The 13,571-nt window shown below is 41.8% G+C and overlaps 1 protein-coding gene across 1 annotated transcript; it reads right to left on the bottom strand.

Annotated features, from left to right (window-relative positions):
* Positions 1–3,105: 3,105 nt before the first annotated feature.
* On the bottom strand, positions 3,106–11,055 carry LOC118811285 (nuclear factor 7, brain-like). The gene is made up of 6 exons (XM_036575444.1): positions 10,394–11,055; positions 8,328–8,423; positions 8,012–8,242; positions 6,699–6,721; positions 6,494–6,612; positions 3,106–4,958 (listed from the first exon to the last, which is right to left on the bottom strand). The coding sequence occupies exons 1-6, from the start codon at positions 10,790–10,792 to the stop codon at positions 4,465–4,467; spliced, it is 1,362 nt and encodes a 453-aa protein (XP_036431337.1). The 5' UTR covers positions 10,793–11,055; the 3' UTR covers positions 3,106–4,464.
* Between the last annotated feature and the right edge of the window lie 2,516 nt (positions 11,056–13,571).

The following is a 13,571-nucleotide window of genomic DNA, read 5'->3' as shown; positions in this document are numbered from 1 at the left end:
CAGCTGGAGTGATTATAAACACAAATAAGTCCATTCGTCTCCAAATTATCGAGGTTAAATCTCTCTCTTTGCCGTTTCGTTAGCTACTAGCTAGGCGAGACTGTTGTCTGTGTTGCTATGGTGACCAGCAGTCTGCACTGATCTTCAGGGTTAAAGGGTGAATCAGCAGTTCTACATTAACTCCAGAGTTTAAGACCATTTACTGTTAAACTGTGTTGAACGATCAGCAGAGCTTTATTTTACTGTAAAGGAGGATTATTTTATTTTTACCTACAGATCTTATTCTGCTGTGGAGCCACAACAGGGCAGTAAAAGAGCCACATGCGGCTCCAGAGCAGCTGCCGACCCCTGGTCTAAGCACTGCAGCCTGTCAAATAAAAGCTCCTCTCCTCTTAATAAAGCTTGTCAGAATAAAAGTGCTTTTCTAATTCTGCTGTGCTTCACACCAGCTTCACCAGCAAAAACTGTTTCAGATTTTTGCATTTTTATCAACGTAACGTAGTAAACGGCAGATTTATAGCTATTTCTTAAATGTCTACCAAGATTTCTTTGAACATGTGCAAGACAGTGGGCCTCATTCTCCAGTATATCAAGTTTGTTCTTAAGTGTGTTCTTGATGAAGGTCCTAAGAAAAAGTCTCCGTCAGATTCATGACGTGTTCTTAAAGCACAGAACTGTTCTCACCTTTGTGCTCTTGAGTGTGTGTAGATTCTGTTCTTACCTAAGAACCAACACCAAATAAGAGAACACTGGTGAGTCAGAGTCTTCGTCAAAACTGCGTAAGTGGGTTTAAGAAATGTCTTCTTAAGAACGGATGGAGAACGAGGCCCATTGCTTTTTATCCATTGCAGTAAAAGAGAAATGTGCACTGATAGATGCTCTGAGGTTTAAGCTGTGCTGCTCTGGTTCAAAACTGGCTTCAGGAGAGCTGGAGAAGAAAGAGGAAGTTTTTAGGTAAAATCTTGAGAGCATCTTGAGCTGCTGGCAGCCTTGAAGACAGAGAAAATAAAAAAAGCTGTTGGCAACCAACAAATGATTTCATTAGCACAGAGCTTTTTTTATTTAAGCCTGTTGAATGTACAGTACATAATGTCTGGATTAGTCTATCATGTCATTGGTTAAACATAACACTGACATTGGTTCTGTGCAGCGTCTCCACAAATAAGGTTCTATGAATGGAGATTTATTTGTTTGCCCAACACCAAACCTAAAATAAATTAGAAAGCTATGGTTTGATATGAAATACTAATCCAGTGTTCATTTTAAAAATCCTTGATTAGCAAATGTTTTAAAACACGTTCATCATGTTTTGGAATGAACTCTTAAACTGTAACAGCATGTTACTCTGTATTGGTCAGTATCCTGAGTAATAGTGAGAAAGTCAGATTGGTGCATCCCTCCTTAAATCTGCTCTAATCCTCAGATTACTGCTGCTTCTCTCCACTGCATAACAATAGGCTGACCTGCCAAAAGCAGGCACTTCACATATTAAATATATTATGTAGACATTCAGTTTGTTCCACCAGAAGCTCTGGAGTTCGTGGAGCTCAGTTTTGAGCTTCAAACGCAGAAGATGTGGGAGACGACCACCCTGACGATGGGCTTCTGTCTGGCTTTAGAAAGAACTTTGAAGGAGAGTTTGAAGGAACAGTGATGTAGATGCAGCACTTTCCTCACATGTGGAGGTCAGTGTCCACCAGAGAAACTCCTGCTTCACCTTCAGAGACCAGGATGAAGGTGGTCCAGCCAGAATCCAACACACCTGACTGAGGACTAGTGGTCGACTCAGCTGTGCTGTAGAGGAAAACTGTGGTCATGAATGTCCAGGAACAGGTTGAGCTCCAGTGAAGAGAATATGTTTTTAGACCTTTTTCCTTTTTTTTACTAAATAAGCTGAAGTCCTCTTGTTCTGCTCTTCGGTGTGGATGCTCAGGAGTGACTGAAATGGATTGAATTATGATATAAAAACAAGAAGATTTATTACAGTCTTCCAGTTCATTAAAGACTATGTTGAAAAAAGTGGATGTCTTTAAATCATTGAAAAGGAATTAAGATTTCCCCCATAATTCAGTGTGTGAGGTGTAAACAGAGAGATTCAGAGTGGTTTGGTGTGAAATGGTTCAGATGTCTTTACAGTGGAGGTGATAGGAACCAGGGGTCGCCATGACTACAACACAAATATAGACATTTTATTTACTATCCAGAACCACCAGTGAACCTACACGAGTCTTCTGAGTTTATATGAAACAATCATGGTAAATCTAAAGCAAAAACTGTTTTAGGCTAAAATCTTCTCCAAACTATCATAAAACAGTGTCTCAGTCATCAGGCAGTGAATTCATAACCATTTCATGTAGGAACTTTCTGTGAGGGAGCTTTTAGAGGTGGACACCAGCGGCCGTATTACAGAAACCTCTCTTTCTGTCTGAAGATCTGACAGGTCAAGACAAGATTTTTCACAGATTCATATTACAGAAGCAAATCTGATTAATTTAGGACTTTTATCTGATCTTACAGCTTCTTATCTCCAGTTAAGAAATCTTAACCTACTCAATCAGTCGGCAATCAGCTGTCATGTCTGTTTCCTAGCAACTGACCATAAACACACACAGCTGAAACATACACACGTAATCAAAGTGATCAATACAGTAAAAAAAAGAGTCAAACAAAACTAAAGCATTGTGAATACTGTGAGAGCGCCCCCTGCTGTTTATCAGAGCGTCGCCGCTCCCCAGTTTCAGTCTCCATTTCCCAAACGCTTTAGCCGAGCGCGCTAACGTTACTCCTCCTAATAAACAGACACACGTTCAGCTCCGTCTCCTCATTATTCACCACCATCACTGTAATATTTCATCATCAACATTAACACACGAAGGTGATCAGAGGGGCGGTGGAGATCGAGTCTGCAGCGTCTGAGATCTTTAAAACGCAGAGTTAGAAAAGAAAATCATCTCACAGTGAAAGCAGCGTTTTACAGTAGAGATAAATGGAGCTCATTATGCTGGTAGTGAACTGTGCTGCTGACTCAGCTGCCTAAAAACCATAGAAACGGACCTTAAACAGAAGTGAGGACCCTGTTGGGGTTCATCCTAAAGTTAGGACAGGATTTAGGAGGTTTAGTCTAGTTAGGATGTTTGTGTGATGCTGTTTTCTTATCTGGAGTTAAAGATGAGATGAAGTTAGGAACTGTTACTCTGTAAGAGCTACTGTCCGAAATTCAGTCTGTACTGAAGTCGTCATGGAGACCAAACAGATCAGAGTTCAGAGGTAAGTTTCTGTAATATATCTCCTGATTCCTATCACTAACACTGTGAACAATTCTGACTCTGTAAGTTTATCTAGAACCAAGTGTTTCACACCAAACCGCTCTGAATGAAATTATATATGAACCTTTTAATTATGCAGAAACTTCAGACAGATCAGTGAAATTCCCAGTGATGTTCATTTCCACTCCAGACCAAAAACTGCTGTGTACAGGTTGGAAGAATGATCCCTGAAGCCTGTGATGCTGCTGATATCTTCATTTCTGTTCATCCTCACACGGTTCTTAAAACGTATTCCTCAGATTTGGGTCACGGCGTACTCAGAGACGCGCACCGCTGTCAGGAAATAACAGAGTCCTAAAAACTTCTCTGCGTTTTTTATTGAACAAATCTCAGTTCGGTGGCTGGATTGCACCGGCCTCACTCAGCCTGAGTAAAACTGCTGTTTTGTAACAGTTTGCCTGATGGTTTCTGAGGTCTCTGGATCTGAGCCAGAAGGCTGAAACGACCTCTGACCCCTGCTGGGTCCAGTGCAGGCTGGTGAGGGCTGCTGACCTAAAGCTTCTGCAGACGGCTGTAGATCTTCTCTCTGCTCTCCTGGAGGAACGTTTCATAAGCGTCTGGACTCGGCAGCTTCAAACTCTTTATCCACAGAGAAATTAGAACCAGCCAACAGTTTAGAGAATCATGGGGAGCAGATTCACCAAAAACGCTCTGAATCATACGGAACAGAATGGACTAAACGTCAAAACTGGGCTAAAGAGTGTAACTGTTAAGTAAAAGAACACAATATTAAATAAACAAACATAACTCACTGGCGCCCTCTAAAGGCATCATCAACAAACATCAAATACAGCAAATGCTTTTTTCATTATTTATACTATACAGTTTTGCATTTGGTTTGTTTTCAACTCTGACTTTGAATCACTTTCGTAGAATAATCCACAAATGTTTCTGAATGTATTATTTTACAATTTTATACATTCTAAGTATCAAAGCTGAAATGCAGATAAACTTTCTACAAACATGTTTAAGCAGCTCAGTAAGATTCTCAGATGATCTGAGCTGCAGTGACTGAACAGCTCTTATAACTGCAGATCATTTCAGTACTAATCAGTGTTTCAGTGCTGATCCACACAAAGACTGAATGAGCTCTAACTGAGCTGATTCACTGATACACTAAACTGCACTGCTGAGATTTTCACAGGGCTGATTTCACCAGTATGAACAGTGGAAACACTCTCTCAGTGAATGTGTGTGTAAAAGTGTGTAAGTGTGTTTTAGTGAGAGGATCAGAGAATGAGAGTTTTCCTCTGTCCCAGTCCAGCTGCACTCGGACCCTCCGCACTGTCTGACCTACTGAGAGGGGAGTAAGTGGCTGTGGTGAAGACCAGGCTCTATATTCACTACCGTAATACAACACACGCCAAACTCCTCTCCTGGATAATATCCATCCCGTCTTCTGAGCCGACTCTGTCATCACACCCAGTACCCAGTCTTCACTGTCTCCAACTTCAACATCCCAGCAGTGAGTTCCTGAGTTGAAGCCCTCAGAGCCCAGAACATATACACGTCTATCAAATCTCTCTGGATTATCAGGAAGCTGCTGTTTCTCATCAGTGTATGTCAGACTGGTCAGATCATCAGAGAGGATGAGATTAGGATGAGCAGTGTTGGGGTCCAGAGTTACAGGAGCTGAAGAAGAAATACACACATATATTTACACAGAGATAAAAATACATCATGAATTTAATCAAACACTGTAAAACAAATCCCTCTTTAAATGTACAGTAACTCACTGGCAGCAGAGCTTTCAGGTATTTACTGTCATTAATATTTACAGCACTCATACTGTAATGTTTGTTTACAGTAATGACTGAACTACAGTTTAAATGCAGTACATTTATATTTAAACACTAAACACTGACAGCAGAATATTACTGTAATCATTATTATCCTATTTTATGAATATTATTCAATTCATAAGCTCATAAATATTAGAAAATAAGAGTTAAACTGTATCTTAAACAGATCTACGGTCAGGGAGACGTGGGTCATCACGCTGGGGCTCTGAGAGCTGAAGCGTCTTTAGTTTATACAGGAAAAATACACTGAATGGAGTGATTTACTGAAAAACACTCACAGCAACACTTACTGACCAGCACATTCACACAAACACAGACACCCAGACTGACCACAGCTCTGCCCACTGAAACACACAGCAGTGTTTCTGTAGCTGCGTTTCTGAACAGAATCAAATCTGATTGGTTTTCTGTCAGAGGATCATTGTATTGTGTCCAGTTAAGATCTTGATGCTCTCCGTGTCATTTCTGATGGTTTGAGGGGTCCCGCCTTATTTTCGTTTCTTAGCCCCCCAAACACTGTTTACTATCTGCTGCTATCTGCGATCACCCCAGTCCAGCTTCAGCAGGTCCTGACAGAGTGGACGCTGCTGTTTTGCACCCATTTCCAGAGACAAACACTCATTTAAAGACCGTCAGCTCATGTTTACAGACGTGTCTGTGTCTCCAGTGGTTTGTGAACTTGGTGTGTAACAGCTCTTTTACTGATGCTGAGAAAGTGAGCGGCTCATTCTGAGCACAGAGTCCTCAAAGGTAAGATAGTGATCCGTAACCAGTTTTCATTCCTCTGTGAGCTTTAGTTTAGGATGGTTTGTGTTTTAGGCTCTGAAATTTCCTCATAAGTGGACGCTGATTTATAGGGAAGAGACTTTTACTTTATTCTGTTTTCTCCATGTGGACTCGCCTCCTGTTGTATCGATATGAGAAACATTAAAGCTCAGTTACACTGTAACTAATTTATACTGTCTGGCTTTAAATTGATCAACGCTCCTGTTGTGATGCTGTGAGATCAGAGGAAAGACGACTTCCTGCAGCTGTGATGCTGCGTTTATCAGTTACATCACATTTATACACCAATGAAAAGAGTCGCTGGACAAACAGTTACATCAACCTGACCTGACGCTTCAGTAATGATCTAATGTATCCCTTCAGTTACTGTAATACCTGCTTTATTATCACATACTGGTTACAGTGGATGTTAATAATGTGTGTCTGGGCTGGTGGGGGGGTGACAATAGTGGGACTAGGAGGATGGGGGGCTTAGAGCCTCAACACCCAGGTGCCTGTGGGGGGTCTTAATCCTAGCTTGACAAAATATGAGAGAAAAATAAAGGAAAGAAAGAAAGAAAGAAAGAAAGTGAGACTCACTGAAGTGAACGATCTGCTGCATCTTCTCCCAGACGGTGAACTTCAGGTTGGCCAGATGTTTGGCCACATGGAGCAGCGCTCCTGAAAGGCTCTCTGGATCCTGCAGTGTGAGCTGAGCTCTGGAAGAACATTCAGGACTCAGTGCTGCTGAAGCTTTGAGTTCAGAACCACAGAAAAGAGAGAGACGGCAGACAGTAACACTCACCTTTTCACTGTGGCCTTGTAGTTCTGTAAAACAGTGAGAGTGGATCAGTGACTCTGCTCTCCGTTCAGTCATGGGTTTATTTTTATTTACTAAACAAACAATTTCACACAGTGGAAACACCACAGAGGTCATACGTGTCAAATATACGTAGAATCCCCACTAAAGTACAAAAAATCATCATTTATTGGTTATTTTCTTTTGGGAGGTGTTTGTTCCAAACCTAGATCTAAAAGTCCTACATTTCTGAAAATAATACTTACTTTTTTGTACGTTTTAGTGCTTTTTCATTTTTTATTTCAAAGTTGAAATATGTAGATTTATAATGAGTTTAATTCTTTTTTTTTACAGTTTTAAATATTCAAAAATGCTATCCCAGGTGTTTACGTCACTACCGAAACACAAATAGTTTTATTATACATTTTATTATTATTTTATCCACCCCCTGCATTTAGAGCAGGAAGTGAGGCTGCATCCCTGTCCCTCATGGCCACATGGTGAGCAGTTTTTTTTTTTGAGCATTGTTTTGAAGTAAATGTGTCCCAAAGTCTGAAAATCAGTGTGTAATATTAAGAATTGTCACTACCGAAACACAGATTTTCTATTTCTGTTTTCTGTTTGTTTTATGAATGTACAGCTGTATAAGTCGGCTCAAAATGAGTTAAAATTGTCATTACCGAAACAGTCACTACTGAAGCACTGGGTAAAGTTTTGGCAGTGCTATGATTGTTTTGGTAGTGACAAAATGGAATGTTCATTTCTTTTAATGAAATAATTAAACTATACGGTGAACTCAAAAGGAAAAGTCCAAATCAGTTAAATATGTTTTCAACTCTGACTTTGAACCAGTTCAGTAGAATAATCCAGTAAAGGTTGCTGATCACTGATTGGAGGACTAAGAAAATCAAACAGGGGTTGGAATTGATCAGTTTTCGCTGATAAAACCAGAGACGATTATTCATTAATAACATAATAAACATATGTGAATCACAGACCCTCAAAACATGGGCCTGAATGTAAGTGAACACCCTGCACACTCAGACGCTTCGACACCGGCCGCCTTTATTTAACGCCACTCACACAGCAGCACGTCAGGAGGGAGAGAGAGCTGAGTGAGGGATATTAATGATATATTTCTATGAAAATTATACATTATTAATGTAGTTCTATACATTTGAACTGATCAGATAGATTTTATTTGAAGTTTTCACTCTGAAAGTGTCGACAGTGACGATGTTCCCAGTTCAGTTCTGTAAGTCAGAACTGTTCGTTTTGGTTCCTTGTTCAGGTTTTAGCGCTGACTGAGCGACACTCACCTGTAAGAATGGAACATCTTCAGCTGCCATCTCCTCTTCTACGGCTCTGATAGTGTCTGAAAGGGCTGATATCTCTCTGCTCATCTTCTCAATCCTCTCCTTCATCGTCTGACTCTTCTGCTCCTCTTCCTCCCTCAGTGCTGATATCCTGGCTGCCTCTTCATCTCGTAGAAACTGGTGAAGCTCCTCAAACTCCTCCTTAATCTGCCTCTCTGTGCGTCGGGCCTGAGTCTGGAAGGAAGCAGTGAATCTAATGAAATATGAGCGATTATGTGAGGATCCGGTTCATAATCTCAGAAGAGTTTGTTACTCTGACCTTTATATGATCTGCAGTCCGATCCAAATCCAGCTTAAACCTTTTAAAGACGTCCAGTTTCTCCTTCAGGGGCTTCAGTGCAGTTTTGAGCTCCTCCTGAAACAAATCAGCGTTTTAGTGAGAAACAAAGCCAGATATATGGTGTATTCTAATCAGGAGGCAGCTGTCTAAGTAAGCAGCATTTGCCTCCCGAGATGAATGCTGTCCCATTTGGAAGGCAGTATAATTATTTGGTCATTGTTTTGATCATATATGAAGGCAACATCACATGTATCCTTCCCAGTGAAGGCAATCCCACAATACTATTCACCTGCTCGGGTTCCATCGCTTCAGTTAGATAAACATGGTGTACGAAGCAGATGTTTTTTGCCGACCAAGGAGTTTACAAATGTGAGTTATTTCTTTACTTCTGACTTTACTGTTTTGATTGATTGTTGTATTTGTGTAAAGTATTTAACATATTTATGTTTGTAGATCTGTAGACATTGTTCCTGTGGTAACATGTTGGCCGTTCGCTCGTCGAAGGCGAATCGACAGGCTGCGTTCATAAGGCCCGAAACATACTTCACTCAAGGATGCTTTCATCTGCGCTCGGTCAACGCACTGCAAACGCTCGGTCCTTCTGTACAAACTCACCACGCGATCTTACCACTGTGACGGTTTAAACACTCAGCCCTGAAGGGGGCGATAGAGTGCAAATCAGAGAGGGATCTACTGTTATTCCAACAGCCTCAACAGCTAAACATGGACAGTAGAGGAGAGTGAGCTGCTTTACCTCTTCTCTTGGATTGGAAATGTGATAATTAATCAAATTTTATGTCGTCTTTTTATGTCCCGTCTGCGTAGCTCGAAGCGTCTGCGTTCGCATCCTTGTGTGAAGTATGTTTCAGGCCTAACACAATAGGTGAAGCTAGCTGTGTAAACTCGCTGGCTGTTCAAAACGGGAGAGTTTAAAAGTCCAGTTTAAAATGTTGGCTGTTCACTGTTTAGTAGCGTTTAGTTCAGCGTTAGTACTCCGGGATTTTTCTGTCCTCAGGAACGTAACATTACAGCAGGGAGCCGCAGTCTGAGGGGCTGAGGACGAGGAGCGGTTACAGGGAGAAAACTGTGCCGAACGACCGAAAGCAGCTGACTTGCCAAGGGTGTTCGGGAAAAACAGCGGAACCAGCACTACAGACTGACGTTCTCCCCTGAACGATGAAAAATACTTCAACTTACTGGACGATGTAGAGATTCAGAAATAAAATGTTTTACAAATAAACCACAACTGCTTATTTTTTCCCGTTCTGCATGCCTTGTATTGCTGTGCTTATCACAGTCCCCAAAGTGTGAGGTGAAGGTTGACGGCTAAATTTCAGACTAGATCAGATGAGAAATGCATAAAATAAAATAAATATTAGCTGCTTAACGGATTGTGTGCGATCATTTTTTGAGTGCTTTTTGTACAAAATTATTCATAGTTTTTATCCTTTGTGTGTTTGAAATAAAGCAGGTTCATGATGGTGGATGAAGACCGTAAATGAATTGAAATGATTCATAAACTCAGTCACAATTATGTGTTTTTATCTGTGGCGGTGAGTCGAGTATATAACAACATAACGTTACGAGTCGTTACAGCTGCCTGTTCTTCATACACAAATACCGACAACAGTGTCAATGCAGGAAAACAGCTGCTGGAGACTCAAAGCCGTCCTTTAATACGGAGGTGATTCACCTCTACAGTCAGAGGGGACTGTAAGCTAATGAGTAACTGTGAGTAAACAGGTAAGACGTGTACAGCGCAGTGAAAGTTCTGACATATGATGGCTTTGAAGCACCGTCCTGAATGCGATGCCTACTAAGGTTCCTTTTCGGTTAAAATGCTGCCCAACAAGAGAGGAACCTTTGAAGGCTGCCTTCAGAATGGAACACACTAAATAAGTCCACACTGGTGTCCCAATGTGTTCCTGTCTCTCAGAGTGAGGATCCAGGTCACACATTTAGGAAAATGACCAGTTATTTTTATTTTCAGCTGAATTTAGTGAATTTATGGAGCTTCTGACAAAGTGTGGTCACTCATAACCCACCTTGTATTCGAGTGCTGCTTCCTGAAGGGGGAGAAATTTGTGGTTGGTGTGTTTTTTAGAGTCCCGACACACCAAACACACCGGCTGTAGATTGTCCAGACAGAAGAGTCTGAGTTCCTCAGAGTGGTCACTGCAGATGTTTTCAGACTCTGCTGAACTTCTCTGACTTCTCTCCTGTAAGAACCTGTCACACAGGTTCTTTAAAGCCAGGTTTGTAGGAGGTTCCATTGAAGATCTCCTCCTACAAACTGGACATTCTCTGGATCCTTTCGTTTCCCAGAACTTCTGCAGACAGACTTTACACACACTGTGGCTGCAGAGCAGAACAACAGGATCCTTGAAGATCTCACAGCACACAGGACAGGAGAAATCCTCCTCTGAGAAAGATCTGGAAGCCATTTCCTGCCCCTGCTGTTCCGTCCAGTGAGAACGCTCAGACTTTCACTTTCAGTTGTGTGAAACTCTCACCTGATCTCAGGTGTGTTTCCAGTCAAACAGGCAGCTGTAGATCCAGTTAGTGATCATTTCCCTTCAGAGTGATTCTCCAGATCCAGAATTCTCCATAAACCCACCAACAAAAGTGGACTCAGCAGATCCCAACAGCGCAGCCTGTAAAGCTCTGCAGACGCCTCACACTCAGCACCTCCTCAGTAGGAGGAGTTTCAGTGGGAGGAGTTTAAAGAAGAAAGGCTAGAAGTGACGCCAGAGAGCAGGAAACAGATCAAAGAACAATAAAGCTGGAATTGTAGAGTCGCTCCACACCAGCTCACCTACAGCCTGTCAGTCACATCATGGATTTACAGTAAAATTACAGTAAAAACTTCAACACAAATCATGAAGCTGTGCAGAATTTCAAAGATCCTCTTAGTTTTATTATGATTTTTAAAGTTTGACTCATTCGGCTCTAAATTACCTCTCAGACATGAAGCTGAGCTGCTTAAACGGCTGAACTGAAGATAAACATTCAGGGATCATCAAGTTATCAGCACGAATGCTTGGTGGACCTACCTGATTGGTTAACATTACTGCTACTGAGCGCTGAGTGGTTAGCGTTACTGCTACTGAGCGCTGGTGCTACCCAGCTAACAGAGAATGTTACACCGTTCAGCAACGTTATTCAAAGGAGAGCAGAGTAACATTACAGAAATAATGTTCTTGGAACATTTTGAGAACTTGTGTGTTGCTGCGTCACAGCACTATTAGATTGTTACTCACACAAAATTAATAGAACATTGTTCACAAAACGTTATACATTTAGAAAAACGTTCCTACAACTCAAAATGAAAAACATCTGTACAACATAAAAAGAACAATATTCTCTTCACTCACCTGCCTGATACTGAATGAACATAACATGTTTTTGAGTGGGAGAATTTATTTAATCATTTGCTATTGAGTATATTTTTATTAATTTACAATGAAAAATAAAATGTTTAGAAGATGAATTTCCATGACTTTTTGAAATAAATCTGACAAAACCCCACTGTTTCCCCCAAACACAGAGACTGATCTATCTATGCTGCGCTGCCCTCGCACAGTTTGAGCGGAGTTTGGTCATTCAGCAGCAGCAGTGAACACGGGGAAAAGGTGAAAGGTGAAAGGTGAAAAGGTGAGGTGGACAGTGATGGACAAATTTCCTAAAATGATCCTAAGATATTTTGGTGAAACCTGAAATCTGTTTCTGAGCTGTTTAAAGCAGAGTTTTCCTCAGAGTCTGTGAGGACAACAGGCTACGCTACATAAGCTAAAGCTAACAGGGCTAGCGGTACCACAGCAGGTGAGCTGCAGAGCCAGCCTTAGCTACACAGCTAGCCTTAGCTGCAGAGCCAGCCTTAGCTACAGAGCCAGCCTTAGCTACAGAGCCAGCCTTAGCTACAGAGTTAGCCTTAGCTACACAGCTAGCCTTAGCTGCAGAGCTAGCCTTAGCTACAGAGCCAGGCTTAGCAGCAGAGCCAGCCTTAGCTGCAGAGCCAGCCTTAGCTGCAGAGCTAACCTTAGCTACAGAGCTAGCCTTAGCTGCAGAGCTAATAAAGCTGTCTTTAACTAAAACTGACAGGATGTTTTGACCGTCAGTCCATTTGAGCTCAGATTTAATCAATAAATCTAAGCAGCTTCATGAATTTTGAGGAAGTGAAACTAATCAATCCACCAAATAACTGAGACACAAACTCCCATCAGGCTGTAGCTGATCCAGCTAAGCTGCAGCCGGTTGTCGATGCCCGGATTCCCGAAAGTTCTTCCCGCCTGCCGGACGGTCGGTTAGCTGTGGTGGGTAAAGCTGCCCCGTGTATTAGCGGAGTGTCTGTACTGATGAAGTTATGGAGTCTGTTTAACTCATTTCTCCGCTACGCGGCGCTTCAGATCAGCGTTCGCTTAACACGCTGAAAACAAGGCGGTCAGCGCGGAGGGAGCTGGCCAGGTCCGGACTGACGAGGCTCTGCTGAGCTTCTCAATCAGAGTTTCCGTTCCACCTTAAATGGTGCAGCAGTTACGTACTGGTGCATCCGCCGCACCATTTAAGGTGGACAGGGAAATTCACTCGCACCAGAACGTATCTGTTGCACCGTTTAAGGTGGACAGGATAGTTCTAAAGAGAATCTGGCGGTTAGGAGGCCAAGCTCAGCCTCATCCTGAACTGCCCATCGGGTACGTACTGGTGCTTGCAGGTGCCAGAACGCATCCGCTGCACCGTTTAAGGTGGACCTGGGAAAATTAGTTGACACCTAGAACATACCTGCTGCACCATTTAAGATGGACCGGGAAAGGAAGGAAGCCGAGCTCAGCCTCGTCCTGAATTGCCCATCGGGAGCTCTGGGTGTTTCCCGCTGTCTTGGCCGCGTCAATAACGGCGCGCGAGTTAAATATTGTAGAAATACATCACAAATACAGATTTCTGGATGTTTTTGGAAACAACAAGAACATAACTCATAAATAATATCCTATACCTATGTATAATATTTGTAAATAAACATTTTATTGTAAAATCTCTGCCAGGTTTGATCACCACTCGGACACTATGGATATTGATTATATTAGAATTCTTAATGTCGTACAGCTTTATATGATAATCTACAGCTCCATTCATCATTCAGAACATAGTTTTAATATTCATAATAATGATTTGAATCCTGTGACACTGTATAAAACTTATTTAACATTATTTATTTGTATTTGACAC

The sequence above is a fragment of the Colossoma macropomum genome, unplaced genomic scaffold (assembly GCF_904425465.1).
Source record: "Colossoma macropomum unplaced genomic scaffold, Colossoma_macropomum, whole genome shotgun sequence".
Lineage (NCBI taxonomy): Eukaryota > Metazoa > Chordata > Actinopteri > Characiformes > Serrasalmidae > Colossoma > Colossoma macropomum.
Note: the sequence above shows the minus strand (reverse complement) of the source record. Positions and strands in the feature narration are given on the sequence as shown.